Raw genomic sequence first — 16,654 nt, forward strand, 5'->3', positions numbered from 1 at the left:
CTGTGTGGCCTGAGAACCAGAAATCAATTATTTGCACAGCTCTAGTTAGGGACAGCAGAGATGAATATAGACCCGTTCACCCTTTCTCTAACTCAGCACAGTCCTGAGGCAGGTGTCAATCACAGAGTCTAGGATGCAATGACCTAAATGCATCCTAAGGCTACTTGCCAATCCAGTGCTGCATTAATTTATACCAGGGGTGTCTGCTCCTTAGAACTGCTCCACAAAAGTCATATTGCCAAGGAGGAAGCAATGCAAAAAGGATGGTAGTGTACGGCTCTAATCATTAGAGATCAGGATGAGACCCACTGTGGGAGCCAGATTAGCCCACACCTGCTTGCTGCTAGGTTCTTTTATCTTCCTCTGAAACATCTGCTGCTGGCCACCATCAGGGGCAGGATCCTGATCTAGATCAACCACGGGTGTGATCCGGATGATGTCTTAAAGTTGTTCTTTAGCACAATATGAAAGCAATACAGAGTTCACTCTATCTAGTAACAAAGACACATTTATTAAATACTTGCTTTACAGCAGAATGCCTAGATTGGTTCCATTCGGTGATAAAAGATCATCTACTGAACTTTCCAGACAGAAGGAAGTTATACTTTTGATTGACAGTCCAATTAGGCAGCCAGTTCTTAAAGACAAAGTGCTAATGTATCCATTACCCATTGCCAAGAGGCTCTGACAAGGAAATTACATTATAGGCTGTATTTGCAGTAAGGCTGTTAATAAAAGCAGTGATTCACCTGCAGGCATTCACGCGTTGGAGGCCTACTCTGAGGTTTCCTTCCCCTCATAATGCAGGCACCAGAGCCCAAGCAGACTCCCAATGAAATCCTGGCCCCACTGAAATCAATGAGAGTTTTGCCATTGACTTCAGTGGGATCAGGTCTTGAGACCTACCTCTGCTCTGGAGCTGGAGAGGAAGGAGCTAAAGATTGGCTTATAGCGTTCAGCTGCTGAGCTCCAAGTTCTGTCACCCTCAACCCCTCCTTTAGCCCTGCCTCGGGCTTCAGAAATTGGCTTCCTGCTTTCCCTTCCCTGAAGAACTAGCTGTACCATTAAATTCGTTGCAGAGACATTTTCTGCAGCCCCTTCCCTTCTCCTGGCCTTATATTAAACTGGTCAGTGCCAGCCTGTGGGACGTAGCAGCCTGCGTCTGGGAAGCACACATGGGCACAGGCAAAGCCTCCAGATTATAGGCCAGCATCAGCTCCCGTGAACCCCTGGACACACTGCACACAGCTTCTGGGTCTCGGGGCCTGTTTTGTGCAGGCACAAGGCTGAGGCAGAGATTTTTCCAGTTGCACTAGTTTCAAATAGGGGCATTGTGGTCAGAGCTTCTTGGTTGAGCTATTCCGACTGTCAGGACCTCCAGCTTCAAATCCCATTTGGGGTGACTCTACCTATCACCCCGCAGAGGTAGAAAACTCTGTCTCTGCGCATGCAGATGAGGCCTTAGAGACTCAGATCCTCGCTGCCATGCATGAACATCAATGGTAATCACTGGAGCTTACCGTAATGTACAGGCTAAAATTCCCCATCACCAGTATCGTTTGCCTGACCTCCAGCCCAGAGGTGGCTGCTTCTCAGTGGGGGCTGAAATGATTGCTAAATCGATAGTGTCCAATCCCATGGGACTTTTGTCTGAATAAGGAGTATTAGAACTGGGTCCACAGCAATGAACTCCTCCAGTTCCACTCATTGCAGGATCCAGGGCACCCTGTGAAAGGTGCTTTTGCATGCATTCTGCTGCAAGGAGCTATTAGAGTGAATATAGCGTGATTAGCGAACTACGACTGATGTCCAGAAGAAGCCATTTCATGCATTTATGCATTCGGGCTCTCCAGGATGAAGCCAGATAGCTGTTCCTTTGCATAGCTACGGTGGAACATCAGAGTATGAACATCAGAGTTATCAACTGACCAGTCAACCACACATCTCATTTGGAACTGGAAGTATGCAATCAGGCAGCAGCAGAGACCAGAAAAGAAAAAAAAAGCAAATACAGTACAGTGCTGTGTTAAACGTAAACGACTACAAAATTAAAGAGAAAGCAGCATTTTTCTTCTGCATAGTAAAGTTTCAAAGCTGTCTTAAGTCAATGTTCAGTTGCAACCTTTGGAAAGAACAACCCACAATGTTTTGTTCAGCGTTATTGAACATTTCAGCGTTACAACCAACCTCCATTCCTGAGAACTCTGAGGTCCTACTGTACATTCTCACAATTACTACCGTGTGAAATCATTTAGTGCTGAGATCAAATGCATCAGTGCCAAGCTTCAGTTATGCTGAATCCTGCTCAGCTTAAGGAACTGTGTGGGCCGGAACATCTCTTCAATTAACTTCTGCTGGGATTTGCTACCAACATACCCAAAGCCTCAGTATAGCTCAGGATGCATTATAGAAGCGCACACACCTTTGCAGTGCAAAACCATGGTTTAAATGAGGCCCTAAGAGGAACAAGAAATGCTTTTTGTGATTTTTGTCCAAAGTGGTAACATCGGCACGGAAATATGGCCAGTGTAGCAAAAATCGTTCTTTCGTAGCAAAAACATAGAGATGCAAGAATGACAAGAAATTATCCTTTTCCAGTTGCCTTTGGAAGCTAGAACAATTATTGGGAAGGAAATGAGACTTGGAACGAATCAGAGATGGGAGATGTAGGAACGGAAACAAATCAGTGCCGTTACCCTAACAGCAGAGAAAAATGAATTAGGAAAGAGACACAACTAGACATAGTTAAAGTTAAATATTTTAGGTTTAGCAACATGGTCCCATCTCAAATAATCTCTACAGGAGCTGGGGGGAAGGGGGAGGAATTTAGAATGATAGAAAAGAAGGTGCTAGTCTGACCCAACTCTTGCTCAGCCCAGACAAAAGACAAGGGGATAGACTATGTGCAACAGGCTGATGGTGGTGAGTATTCAGATGGTCTAACGCAGGTGTTGGCAACCTTTCAGCAGGGGTGTGCCATGTCTTCATTCATTCACTCTGATTTAAGGTTTTGCGTGCCAGTCATACATTTTAACATTTTTAAGTCTCTTTCTATAAATCTATAATATATAACTAAATTATTGTTGTATGTAAAGTAAATAAGGTTTTTTAAATGTTTAAGAAGCTTCATTTAAAATTAAATTAAAATGCAGAGCCCCCCAGACCGGTGGACAGGATCTGGGCAGTGTGAGTGCCACTGAAAATCACCCATAGATTGCCTACCCTGGTGTAATGGTTACAGTATTAGCCTAGGACCTGGGGTCAAGTTCCTGCTCTGCCACAGACACTCTGTGTGACCTTGAGAAAGTCATTTGGTGTCTATGTGCCTCAGTTTTCCCATCTGTAAAACAGGGATAACAACACTGCCCTGCCTCACAGGGGAGTTGTGAGGAGAAATATAGAAAAGATTGTGAGGTGCTTAGCTACTGCAATAATGGGGGCCAGGTAAGTACCATGGACCGACATTAAGAATTTGCAAGCACTTTACACATATTAATTAATTAAGTCTTCTCCCTGGAGGCAGGTATTGTTATCCCAATTTCACAGAACGGGAGACAGAACCCCGAAGTCCTGACATTCATTCACCTCCTTTACTCACGACTAGACCACACTGAGCACACAACTCATGTTGACCTGTGAGTTCTGCTTTGATGTCCAGCCAGTTTCCCAAAACCCATCGGTTTTGCAAGACAAGGCTTTTCGTAAGAAGTTAAGAGTTTTGCAAGCAGAGAAAAGCTGCACACGACTTTTCAAAATAAGCTTGACCTTTGGGGCTAGGTTACCAAGTCTCACTGGGGAAACAGAAATGCTTCCTTCCCTTTTCTGCACAGGAGACGATTCCAAACAGTCACGAGAAGGATCGAGAGGTTAAAAAGTCACTTGGGTCATCCTGCTGGGCTAAGGGTGAAGCCAGGCACTGCCAAAGTTGGGGAGCACAAGAAGGCATGGGGCAGGACACAGAGCCCATCCCATGGGAGAGTTTGACTGGGCTTGGCTGAGATCTGGCATCTCAGAGGCAGCTAGGCGTGGAGGCCCAATGAGCTGCACCTGTGAGCAATGTGTTCAGCTGTTATCAATATTTAGATAGTAAATCATGGGGGTAATAAACGGGAAATGCACTAACTTTAGTACTTTAATCTCTTGTTTTTTGGGCTAATACAAAGCATAATGTAAGTTTAACAGCTGATACTTCCCGTGGGGGAATGCACTGTGTGCTGGCGGGTGGGTGCATTCAGTGCTAGAATAGATAGTTCTACAACTACTCAGATCCAATGCTCCTTGCTGCGTGGTGCAGGACGGGTGCTTGCGGCAGCTTGCTGTGTCCACGGGCCCATTCTTCACCCCCTCCCCTACCTGCCTAGAGGCCAAGTCCTGGGCAAAGCTTCTGCAAACAGTACAATATTCCAAATTAGCCTCATGCGTCCTGGGCTGGGGAAACATACTGCAGAGGCAAAGGGTGAGCCTTGTCATCCTGCTCAATGGGAACTCTCTGGGAACTGTGTTTCTGTGAACAGGGGTTTCTGTTGCGAAGAGCTGCAATGTCTGGTCGAGGGAAACAAGGCGGCAAAGTGAGGGCTAAGGCAAAGTCCAGGTCATCTCGGGCTGGCTTGCAGTTCCCGGTGGGCCGTGTTCATCGGCTTCTCCGGAAGGGTAATTATGCTGAGCGTGTTGGTGCTGGAGTTCCTGTGTATATGGCTGCTGTTTTAGAGTATCTGACTGCTGAGATTCTCGAGTTGGCTGGCAACGCTGCGCGCGATAACAAGAAAACCAGGATCATCCCCCGCCATTTGCAGCTCGCCATCCGTAACAACGAGGAGCTCAACAAACTACTGGGGAAAGTCACTATCGCTCAAGGAGGTGTTTTGCCTAATATCCAGGCTGTGCTGCTGCCTAAAAAAACCGAAAGTCATAAAGCCAAGAACAAGTAAAAGTGATCGACGAGAAACGGGATATCTGAATCTGTGCTTAAAAATTTAAAAAAAAAACTCATGTGAAGCAGAAGGGAGCGGGGTGGATTGACCTGGGAATGTCATTTAGTTTTACTGGGAACGTCTGCATGGGGGATGGGAGAGCAGAGGATGACTTTAGGTGAGGGATGGTACCTGAGCCTGTAACCTGAGCCAGGAAGCGGAGTGGGGCAAGTCAACACCTTTGCTGGGGAAACTGGACAAAGGGAGAGGGGGAGAGAAGGAGGGGGCAGAGCCTGCTGGAGGGGTTTTGGTTTCAGTTTTTGGCTGGCTGGGAAGAGGCAGGGAACCCCAAGTCTGGGGTCTAAGCTCTTTGCCCCCCAGAGGAACCTGGCTGAGGGGTCCTGGTTGTACCTACAAGACCTGCTTGGGACCGTGTTCCTGTTGTCTAATAAACCTTCTATTTTACTGGCTGGCTGAGAGTCACGGTGAATCGCAGAAAGTGGGGGTGCAGGGCTTGACTCCCCCCACACTCTGTGACAACCCATAATGCCAAATTCACAGCTGGCGTCAATCAACCTAGCTCCCCGGCCTGCGACAGAGCTGTGCCACTGAAGCCCCGCTGAGGATCTGGCCCTGAGCTCCCAAGGATGGGAAGCTGGGATAGGTTTTTGGCCACTTTTCTTGGGACCCCGGCTGGCTAATCTACGAGCCGCCCCAGCGAGCTCTCAGTCACTGCCAGCGGGTGGCAGTGATGAAACAAAAGGGCAGGCATGTATCAGCAAGGGTCCAACCACAACCCAACAGAGAGGCTACTGTCACCAAGCAGGGCGCTTGTCAGATCCCGTCTGGAACAGAGCGTGGTGCTGGGGGTGTTACTGTCCCTGACAGAAATGGGGCCCAACATCAGATGCAAATCACAGCAGGTGGGCTGGCCTGATGGCCCCTCACATAGCCAAGCAGTGCTGCTATTGCACTAGTGTGGCGAACCCCAGCTTGAACCCAGGATACCGGTGGTTTGATTGGTTTAACTGCAGATGTTAGGGACTAACCCTGGTGCTGCCAGGGCTGGAACTGGAGCCCCCCAGCCCACACTCACAGCCTGTTCTGCAGCCAGATAAGCCCTGGGGCGAGGTGACCGTCTTTGTTTCAAACTTTGCAGGCTTTGGGGTCTGATCTGAAGCCCACTGAAGTCAATGGAAGGACTCCCATTATTCAAATCAGGCCCTTGATGACCAGCTGAAGGCGAACACAGGTAATGAACCTGGAGTCCAAGTGAGTTAGGCTGGATATCAGAGGACCCCCCTAGAGGGTAGAAGGGAGAGCCCATGGAGGGATTTAAAGCTCTGAGAGAGAAACACTGGGAATAGCACTAAATGTAACTGCCCATACCTGGCCAGAATTTGGGCACAGCTGAGGGAGGCAGACAAAGGAGTGAGTGACCCTGTGCTTCTCTCTATCCTCCAGTAGCTTGTTTCTTTCTTTGTATAGTAACTGGAGCCCAGGAGTGCTGGCAGCCTTTTTGGTGCCCTAGGCGGCGGAAGGTCCTGCCCCCAAAATGGCACCCCCGATGGAGGCGGCGGAAGGTCCCGCCCCTGAAATACCGATGACGACCGCGGTGGCTGGATGTTCGGCCACCGCAGTCAGCACCCCCGAAATGTCAGCGCCCTAGGCGACTGCCTAGCTCGCCTAATGGATTGCGCCAGCCCTGCTGGAGCCCATTACCAGCTACTGAAAGCTGAGTGTATTGCCTAGTAGTGAGAGCAGAGACAGGGAACCAGGGTACTATTCTGCATTCTGGCCTTAACTTACCAGCTGCCTCTGCTAGCAAGCTTGGTAGCTGTAATTCGCTGCCAGTAGCGTGAGCCACGGAGGGAGCTGTAGGGTAGACAGGGTTCAGGGATTTGTATGACCAATTGTGAAGTATGGCTATAAATGTTTGCTTGGGTGAATGAGGCCAGAGAGAACTTGGACAAGGCACTTTGCTCCTCAGTGCTTAGTCTTCCCATCTCTAAGAGATGGTGGCAGCTTTCCACTTGCCCCCGCACATGGTGTGGCTCCATTAAACCTTGCCAACCTCTTGCAGGTCTTCAGCTGATCTGACCTATGGAAATTCAAAGGGCCGTTTTCTTCATATTGTTTTATTACAGGCAAACGAGGTTATTCCTTCAGTGAATTGAGCGTGGCAGAGACTAGCCAGCGGTCACCCAGCCTCCTTTGAAAATAACCAATCACAATCCCAGCTCTGGAGCTGCTTTTCCTTTGGATTATTATGGCTTGCTGCAGGGACAGTCTTGAAGACCTGGGTTTTCCTGCCTTCTCCAATAAATCTTGGAGTCAGTGAGCCAGAGAAACAACAATAAGTTGCTAGCATGACGGAATAGTGGGGCGATCAGTCCATGCCCAACCAACAAAACACAGCACAAGGCACTAGGGTCAGTCGGAAGGACATAGAGCCAGGTCCAGTGCTTTGAAAGTGGCAAACTGTTATACCCCAGCTTGGCAGTATTCACTGCCTGGAGTCCTGGTTTCAAAGTCCTTTAAGCTCGCCTGTGATTTAAAGCTATTGAACAGAATTGTGTCAGCAAATGCCATAAGACGCGAGTTCTGCTCTCTGGCTTCCAGGTAGCAGGATCTGGGTTTAGAGCTAGTGAGAAGTGACTGTTTTACAGCTCTGGAAACTTTCCCCACAGAGCACGAACGGCACAGGCAGAAGCAGTGCTTGATTTTCTCACACAGCCGAGTTTCCTCCTGGGGTCATGGATCTCCATCTCTTTATCTTTAACCTCAAGTAAAAAGGCCATAAAAAGCTTTGAAAGCAGGTGGCAGAGGCATGCTCAGATACCTGTGCTTGATTCCCCTGGGATCTGTGTTGCCGAAGTTAATATTAAACTGCGTGTGTGCACCTCAGCAGCCACCCTTTGTTCTCCAGGCCTCGCTCTTTCATGCATAAGCCACAGAAGAACCCAAACTCAATCACCAGTTCCAAACCTCCTACACCGAACATGGTGGGGGTCTGGACTGCTATTGGGATCCAGGGCTGAAGGCTGTATCTCAGACCCGTGTCAATAAGAGACTGATCTATCTTCTCTTACACTGCTGCTCTTCGCTGTCACATCGGATCTGAATCAGAATGCTGATACAGAGTTTCCATTGGTTGGGCCCAGGTCTGGATTTCATGACTCAGGACCCATCGCTACTACACATTCGCTCAGGAGGTGATTCAGCTACCAGCAGCTTCTCAGTCTGATAAGGGAAATGATGCAAACATGTCACCTTAAAATACACTAACTGGACAAATAGTTCACCTGATTCTGCCCCTTTCCCCAAAGAGGTGACTTAAAGCATTTATGAAAATTGAGGTGAAGGCTGCAGGGACCTCTTGAGGAGAGATGAGTGCTAGGCCCCATGAGAAAAGACTCTCAGGTTCCTAGACGTCTGAGTCCATCACTCTGTTCACAAACCCATCCCTACTAGGTGTTCCTGTGGTGAGTAACTTCCCCTTCTGCCATCTTCCCATGCAGCCCTCTCCTCTCTGGGCAGCCCAAATAGATCCCTCATGCCAGCTCACGTTAGGACCAGAAAGATGCGTTCGGTAGTGGCTAGACTGAAGGCTGCACCAAGACATGAAATAAGGAAAATTGATTTTCCACAGGCCCCCGTGCTCGTTGGAAGCCTAAAGATCTATTCTTTTTCTCATTGCACTGAGCCCTTTGCACTGTAAGCAGGGGGTTGCTCATGGCCTTTTGGGTTGGGGTTGAGCAGGAAGGTGCATTGTGATCGCGCAGCCTCTTATGGCTTTCATGAGTCTGTAGAAATATGGTTATAATTAGATGAAGGGTAAGGCACAGACAGGGGAAAATGTATGCTTTTATACGATCCCATGAAAAGGTTCTGCACAGAATATTACACACATTTCCTAGTGGACACAGTTCAATGGCACAATATACAGCCGCTTTGAAAAGGAATCTGGGAAAGCTCAGAATAAAAGTGTTGTCTCTGTGGAGATAATGTGTGCAATATCCTTCCATGGGGAACACACATCTGTTCCAGTTCAGCCACCTTCCTTCATTCAGGGAGTGGAGCGTGGTTTCCTAGCCAAGTGCCAAAAACAGGCTTGTGCTCTTCTGTTCCCACCAGAATCTATTTATTTTTGAGGGGGAAATAAAGCTCTATTTAAAAAAAAAATCTGGATCTAGAGGCTGCGTCTGAAATGTCACTGACTGGGCACATCCCCTGAAGTAAACATCCCTTGTAGAAGCAGGAGGGGGAAGGGAGCCAGAAAAAACAGGAACATAAATTACAAAATAGACAGCGATCCAAGAGAAAAAAAAAGAGAGTGGTAGTAGTAGCGTAAACTGATTCAGGGTGTTTTCTGTGTATTAGTAAAGGATGTCCCCCTGCAGGAAGATCTTCCTGGTTATGTTAAAGAGGGTAATTTGGCATTCAGTTACATCTTTGCCAACCTCCAGGACAGAGTTAGACAATTACTAGGAGCAATGAGATGCACTTAAGGGAGTGACAATAATACAGATGTTAAGGGAAGGATAATAAAGACTGTCTAATGAAAAAGTTCCTGAGGGTGACATGTTTTAGACTGCAGATTAGTCTCCCAAAGGACTTGGAGGAAGCGCCCTCTTGGTCGGTCTATTTAATACTGTATTAGCCCTTGCAAATGTTCTGAACATTCCTGCCCTGACGGGGGATGGACTGGATGAGCTTGTGGGATGCTCCTCGCCAATTTCTATGATTCAACGTCTCTTTCTTTCTTTCTTTTCCAAGTCTTGTACAGTTTTGCTGAGCTCTGAGACACCCTCGCCTCTGCCTGACTGTTCAGAACAGCCCCTTCTGTTCAGCGCCGGAGTTTCCGTGACCTAATCCACATTAAGCCAAGCCTTTGAGAAGCCCCATGAAACACATGACACCATGCCAGCCAAAAGGGGCTTTTGAAGGAGACACACCGCATTAAGTCCCAGGGACTCAGTAACCCCTTGAAAAGAACTGAGAGGTCTGGGAGCGCACAGAGAATTTTTTTTTTTTAAATTCCCCCATGAGTTTTAGCATCAGGAGGAAAATTTGAAATGGCACAAACCTGTGAGAGAAAGGAACTCCAAAAGGATCCCTGGTGTTTCTCGGATAGGAAGAGGGGTAAGCATGGGGTGCAGTGTACGTGGAAAGTTATGGTTCCTTTTTCCACGGGACTGCACCTTTCAGTGTAAGGAGCGGAGCAGGACAGTGCTGGGCATTAATTCATGACGACTGTTTGAGAGGGAATCTCATATACCCTGCGTTCTTTCTTTCTTGGGTATTTTGCTTAGTCAGAATTCTCTCCCCCATACCAGTAGAGAGCTGTTCTTTGCATATGGAAAACACGACAGCAAGAAAGAAAGATACTCGCAAAAGAAAAGGGAGATACGTCTCGCTTTCATTTCCTTTCAACATCTTTCCATTCAGCATGTGATTCAACGTTCTTTTCCCTCCACCCACCAAAATGCTGCAGGGCTTTCCCCATTCAGCCTGTAATGCTTTTCATGTTAACTGGAGATAAGACAGAGCAGGAATGGTTGGATCCATATCCACATCCAAACTTCTGCAAACCTGGGAGCTGAGGCCTGGAACTTTGGGTCAGCCCAAGGATCTGATCGAGATCCAAACCTACCCAACGTTCCAGGGGTGTGGTCAGATGTGGGGTCTTAGCTTTGGCCTACAAGTCCTGTTGCTACATTAACATAACATGCCCCACTCAGCCCAGAACGCCCTCAGCTTGGGAAGATGTTCCTGTGTGTATGGAGTCTGGGCTGAGCAGCGTCTTCCCCTTCCAGTGTGTCTAACCAACATCTTGGCCCCCTTGAAAATTCAGCATTTTCCGGCTTCTCAGACGCTTACAGCCAACAACTGAAAGCAGCTGCCTTCTGCCTCTTAACTTCCTCACAATAGCTCCCAAGCAGGCTGCACACCCATAACGGACCACCGGAGAGCCAAAGTAGTAGGGAGAAAAAGAGGCAACAAAACCCAGTTCCCTTTCCTAGCTTCCCCTGCAGGGAGAGAAAAAAGAGCAGGAGTTTCCTTGCTGCTTTCTTTCCCAGTTTGGGAGGGATTGGGATACTACAGAAATTGGCCAGATATGTACCTAGGCAGAGAGGAGAGGGGTGCACTTTTGCTTTTCCTCTCTTCACGGTGTAACTGTGACTCTAAAAAACCCTCAATGCCAACTGGCAAAGCGTTCTCTGTTCTGTAACAGCGACTCCTACCAGGCCTGACAACCTCACTACACCTAACATGCCACTTTCATAGTATTTATCCACGAACGGTCCCGTGAGGAGTCTAGTAAAAGCTGATGTCTTACTGAGCGCCATAATTGTTAGGAGAGGTACGTATGGGTGATATTTAAGGAGTTGTGTGTAAAAATATATTTTTGAAGTTGAGTCCCAGGCAGAATTGACAAACAGGTTTTGCCAGACCGAAGGATGCAGATTCAGCTGTCTGCCTAGGTTCTTACACTAAGCACTGTAAACCACTACAGTAGAAGCCCATTTTGCATATGAAATCAACATGTGTATGTGAAGAGCACTTGAAGCCAGCACTGCAGGAAACGAACCTCAGGGGCAGGGAGGGTTGCCCAGGCTCTGGGGACAAAACTGAGTTTTCAGAAATATAAGGGGTAGCAAAAGGATCCTTCACTGAGGAAGCAAAAAGGCCAGCTCTTGTTTCAGTCATGAAAGGTGGATCCCTGCCACCTTGGTGAGTGATGCTAGGAGATTGCACTAGGCAAGAAACTGCTTTAGACAAGGGATTTAGCCTGTTAACTTTAAGTCTGGACTCTAAGAAGCACATTATACTTTTGGTTATATGCACCCATTGCTGTTTCTGAGAGTGTCCAATGACAGGGGCTGGATACTACAGGGGGCCGCTCTCAAGGAGCTCAGGGACTGGAGTGCACCTGTTGTTACCTGCAAGGCAAAGTCAGGGCTAGCAGAGCGCGGAGGAGATTGTTTGGGTGGCTAATAGACTTGGGGGGGGGGGAGGTGTCAGGGAGTGGTTAGCCAGTTAAGCAAGAGCAATTCGCTCTCTTGCTGAGGTGGGGAACCACAAGATGACTCATTGTCCTGGGCACCCTGAGAAGTCATCACTGTAACATACCGTTTGCAAGGCTTCCCAGGAAAGTGAGAGACATTAAGATCACTGAGGCAACATCCCATTCTCTAGCCCAGTGGTCTCACGCACCCCTATCAGTAAAAAAAAAATTTTGAGTGTGCACCCCCTGCCACACTGGTTCTACCATTTTTGCTGAAGAAATGAAAAGCTGCTTGGACTCCCACCTGATGAAGCAAAACAAAAACAAAAACACTCCTCTTGCTGTGCACCCCCAAGGATCCTTTTGTGCACCTCACTTTGGAGACCACTGCTGTAGCCTGCTCATGGCAAACTATCCTGCAGCTGTGTTAGCCTGAAAAGGAGCAGAATGGGTATGTTTGCTTTGCCTCTTAAATGTATTGGGTTTGAATCCGCAGTGCTTTGCTCCTTGCATAGCCTTTTACACTGGCACACTGGCCAAAGGGGCAATGGAAGCTGGGAGAAAACACTGGAGATGACAAGGAAGCAAAAGGGTGGGGGACATCTGGAGGGGCCAGAGTTGAGAGGAAGGTTTAGTGGAACTAAAGATGAACACCTTTCTTTGGCGTGAGAAGCAGATCATTAAATATCAGGGTTGGAAAGGGACCTCAGGAAGTCATTTAGGCCAACTCACTGCTCAAAGCAGGACCAATCTCCAAGCAGATTTTTGCCCCAGATCCCTAAGTGGTCCCCTCAAGGATTGAACTCATGACCCTGGGTTTAAGCACGCTAATGTGCAAACCACTGAGCTATCTCTCCTTCCACTCAAGAGGGGAGGAAGAGAACCAGGGGAACTTCTGTCTTTCCATTTGTAGGCCCACAAGGCCTAACAGACCTGGCATTCAGATAGTTTTCTTGCCTGGTGTGAGAAGGGACCTATGGGCAGCAGCTGAAAGCATGTCCCACTTCAAATCCAGAGAGAACACAAGGAAGACTACCCTCTATATAGAACCCCAGCCAAGCAAACCAATGACCCAGCACTCACTGTCCAGTTTTAAACCCATCTCCCTTCCTGAAGGAAAAATCCCCAGTCTTCCTCATTCCCCACCCCTTACTCACTAAGATCTTATTCCTTTAGGGTGACCAGACAGTAAATGTGAAAAATCAGGACAGGGGCTGGGGGGAAGGGGGGTAATAGGAGCCTATATAAGAAAAAGATCCCCAAATCAGGACTGTCCCTATAAAATTGGGATGTCTGGTCACCCTATATTCCTTACCCCTCAGCAACTGAACTCAGCTCTAAGAAAGTTTGACAGACCTTTGCCTGTGATGTAAATTCCTTGATCTTGGGCATATTTTCCTTCCCCAACAGGAGCTTTCCAGAGACTCACACTTCCTGCCTGACTAATTGCATCGCATCGCCCATAGACTGTATATGAGAACTTCTACCTTGCCTTTGCACTAATGTGCTCTTTTATAGGCTTATTGGGTGGGGAGGGGCTGGCATCCCACCCTCCCCAGTCTAAAATCCAATCCGGGTTTCTCAGCAGTTAGGCTAATTAACAACAGGGCATAGTATATTTCATAATCAGGAAGGTAAAATACACTCTGTTAGAACAAAACAGATCCCAAACCACTGAACCAGCTCTGAAAATAGACAAACACAGGACAGAAGGTCTTCTACTGAGCGAAGGTTAGACCTAAACAGGGGTTTAGATTAGTGTCCCATGGTTATGATGAAACTTGAGTGAAGTTTGATTTAGCTCAAGCCAGTTTAAGGATGTCTGAAGTCTTAGAGCATAGAGGAGCCTTTAAGGATCTCAACACCTTTACAAATCTGGGCCTGAATCTCTTGGAAAAGATACACACCTGGCATAACTAGCTTAACAAGCGTGGCAGGAAATTGGCCTGTGGAATGAGTGTGATGGGTCTCAGTTGAGTTCCCAGGTGTCCACAGAAGCCACACCTCCCCCAACTATCTGCCCACCTGGCTGGCTCATATTAGAAGCCCAGGAGTGGGTGAGCTACTGAGGTTTGAACTGTCCTACCCTGTTGAGAGTATGGCACAGTTGATGGAGCAGGGAGAGCTATTAGTATTCATGTTACAATAGGATCTAGTGGCCCTAGCTATGATCGAGGCCTCAAGGTGCTGGGTGCTGTACATACATATAATGAGAGATAATCCCACCCTGAAGAGTTTACAATATAAATAGACAAGTCAGGCAAACAGCAGGTGGGGAATTGGAGGGACAGAGAGGTGGACTGAAACAGCAGGTCAAAGTGGCAGAGACACTAATTAAACTGGATCTCCTAATTCCCAGTCCAGCGCTGTATATCCACTAGCGCAATCCTGTCTCAGCCACTGACTGACGGCTGGCCTTGGGAAAAATCTCTTAATTGCTTTGTGCCTCAGTTTTCCCCCATGCAAAATGATGAGGAGACTTCCCTTCCCACCTCCTAAGGATGTGGTGAGGATTATTTAGTGAATGTTTGTATGTGGAAAGGGCTATATTGTCTGTCCAGGACAAGGTTGAGGCAGATTGGCAAGACCACCTAGTGCCTGCCCAGGTGACCATTCAGGCTGCACGCTGCGGACGCGCTTCTGCCTGGAGTATGCAGGAGGTGGTGGATCTCCTGGGTCTGTGTTCTTGAAGATGCGTGCATCATGCACCTTTCCCTGACTATCCCTCATTGGTATTTGGTCCTGCCATGAGGGCAGGGGACTGGACTCAATGACCTCTCGAGGTCCCTTCCAGTCCTAGAATCTATTAATCTATGAATGTGAAGACAGAGTGCAGTGCCCTCACCCATGCTGTCTCTGTTCTGTATATCCACAGAGGACATCAGCCTTCAGGTCTCTCACTAGATCAATTACCAATGAAACTACATTCACTCACAGAGAATATTTCAGTTAAAATATGAATCCTTGAACCACTGCAATAGAGAGCGGCCTTCGAATTGGCTCCGGTTTATCTTACATGAGTACAGTCCCTTAAATAAAACCTCACATGGCAATGAAGTGTATAATATGTTTGCGTGCATGGTCATTTGATGACATTGTGTACACAGCAGATGTGTTTAAGACTATAATCAAACCCTGCATTTTGCAACATGTAAAGCTGAGAGGCCCATGAGGGGAGGAAAGGACGCTGGCGTCTTCCCCAGTGACAAACACAGACCCTGGGAACAATTGACTAAGCATCTCAGGTTGGCCGGAATGAATTATGGACACCTCCTCTCCTTGCTGCTGAGGCTGTCAATCCTGCCAGCAGAAGGTTTCGCTTGGGTTCAGCAGCCACATCTGCCTCTCGGTGACTCCCCGGGGACAGGAGGGCATGAGAACACTCTGCTTTTGGCAGGAGTTGCACAGGACTGCCATGCCCATAGGGATCAGGCTGTCACGGTTTGTCCCTCTTAGAAAAGCTGTTTGTTTTGCAAGCAGGGGCCGTCTGCACTGGAATGCCCTAAAGGGCTGATAACAGGCTCTTGTTTTGAGAACAGTTTGCTATGAGTGAATGCAACAGTGTTATTTGGCTGGCTTGCCGCTGCAATCTGCATTGCAAGATCTAGTATCAGTCTGGGTTAGAGCCGGTTGCGCCAGGTAAATAAGGAGTAAGCCATATTACAGCAGTGTAAGTGAGACCAGATTCAAGCCCTGTGTCCTGAAGCTCCAGTTCTTAGACCTTCTAAAATTTATTGCACTTTGTATGAAGTGATGTTGTGTTTCCACACGTCTGTGCAGTGTTACAGCTCCCGAAGAGAGAGACAACAGGCACAACATGCACCAGACCTTAAAAACCAAGATCCCGGGCTGACTCCTTCTCCCACTGAAGTGAGCAGGGACTTCTGCAGCTAGGAAACGACAGTATATGGCATAAATCCATCAGCATTTCTCTATTTACAGGGTTTAGAAATGTCTGGGGAAGGTATGTCATTTTTAAAGTAACAGAAATACTGTGCTCCATTCTGGTCTGATCACATTTTTTTTTTCAAACTGGATGAAAATTTAAAATGAAATTTAAAAAAACTCAACATAGTCAAATCTGCACTAAGGTTTTCTCACAACCAGGGCTCCATCCCCTGGATTAAATAGCCAATGGGAAAAAAAACCCTAGTTTTGCATGGCTCCGCTCAAAACTTTCTCACTAGGGCTCAGATCTACAAAGCGAATTATGCAAATTATCCACCACATCCGTGCCTTGGGTTAGCTGCACCTGAAGAAGCTGGGAAAGGCGTGGGGCTTCTGTTTTTATCATTACTCAGGAATCTTCCTCATAAAGATACCAGCGCAGCATACACTGGCATACCCTGTTAAGGTCAATGGAGGTGCGTCTGTTTACCCCAATTGAGGATTAGGGCCCAGCTTGACAACCTTCCTTATGGATCCCCAAAATTGGGCAAATTCCATCAGTTGTTACTAACTCTTTAAGGTCTGATCCTGTGCCACTAAAGTCAATGGGAGTTTTGCCACTGACTTCAATGGATCCAGAATCAAGCCCTGCTCATCCCAGTGGGATCTGGGGATGAGTTTGCGTGTGAGAGAGAGGGAGAGATGCAGAGTAGAGGTGTGCAGTATTGTAGGCAGGTTTCAGGTGTGTAGGAGTAGGTCTGGAGTGGGGGCATGTCCACATAGAGGTGAATGCGTGTGAGTATGCTGTTGTGATTACTCAATGTGTATATGAGGATAGCACTTT

The 16,654-nt window shown here is 47.6% G+C and overlaps 1 protein-coding gene across 1 annotated transcript; it reads left to right on the top strand.

The window, feature by feature from the left end:
- Positions 1 to 4,502: 4,502 nt before the first annotated feature.
- Positions 4,503 to 4,975, top strand: LOC116817420 (histone H2A.J-like). The gene has a single exon (XM_032767512.2). The coding sequence runs from the start codon at positions 4,539 to 4,541 to the stop codon at positions 4,926 to 4,928; it is 390 nt and encodes a 129-aa protein (XP_032623403.1). The 5' UTR covers positions 4,503 to 4,538; the 3' UTR covers positions 4,929 to 4,975.
- The last annotated feature ends 11,679 nt before the right edge of the window (positions 4,976 to 16,654 follow it).

This window comes from Chelonoidis abingdonii, chromosome 24 (assembly GCF_003597395.2).
Source record: "Chelonoidis abingdonii isolate Lonesome George chromosome 24, CheloAbing_2.0, whole genome shotgun sequence".
NCBI classification, from domain to species: domain Eukaryota; kingdom Metazoa; phylum Chordata; order Testudines; family Testudinidae; genus Chelonoidis; species Chelonoidis abingdonii.

Coding starts and splice junctions, on each gene's coding strand:
- LOC116817420 (XM_032767512.2), top strand. CDS start 4,539: ATGTCTGGTCGAGGGAAACAAGGCGGCAAAGTGAGGGCTAAGGCAAAG.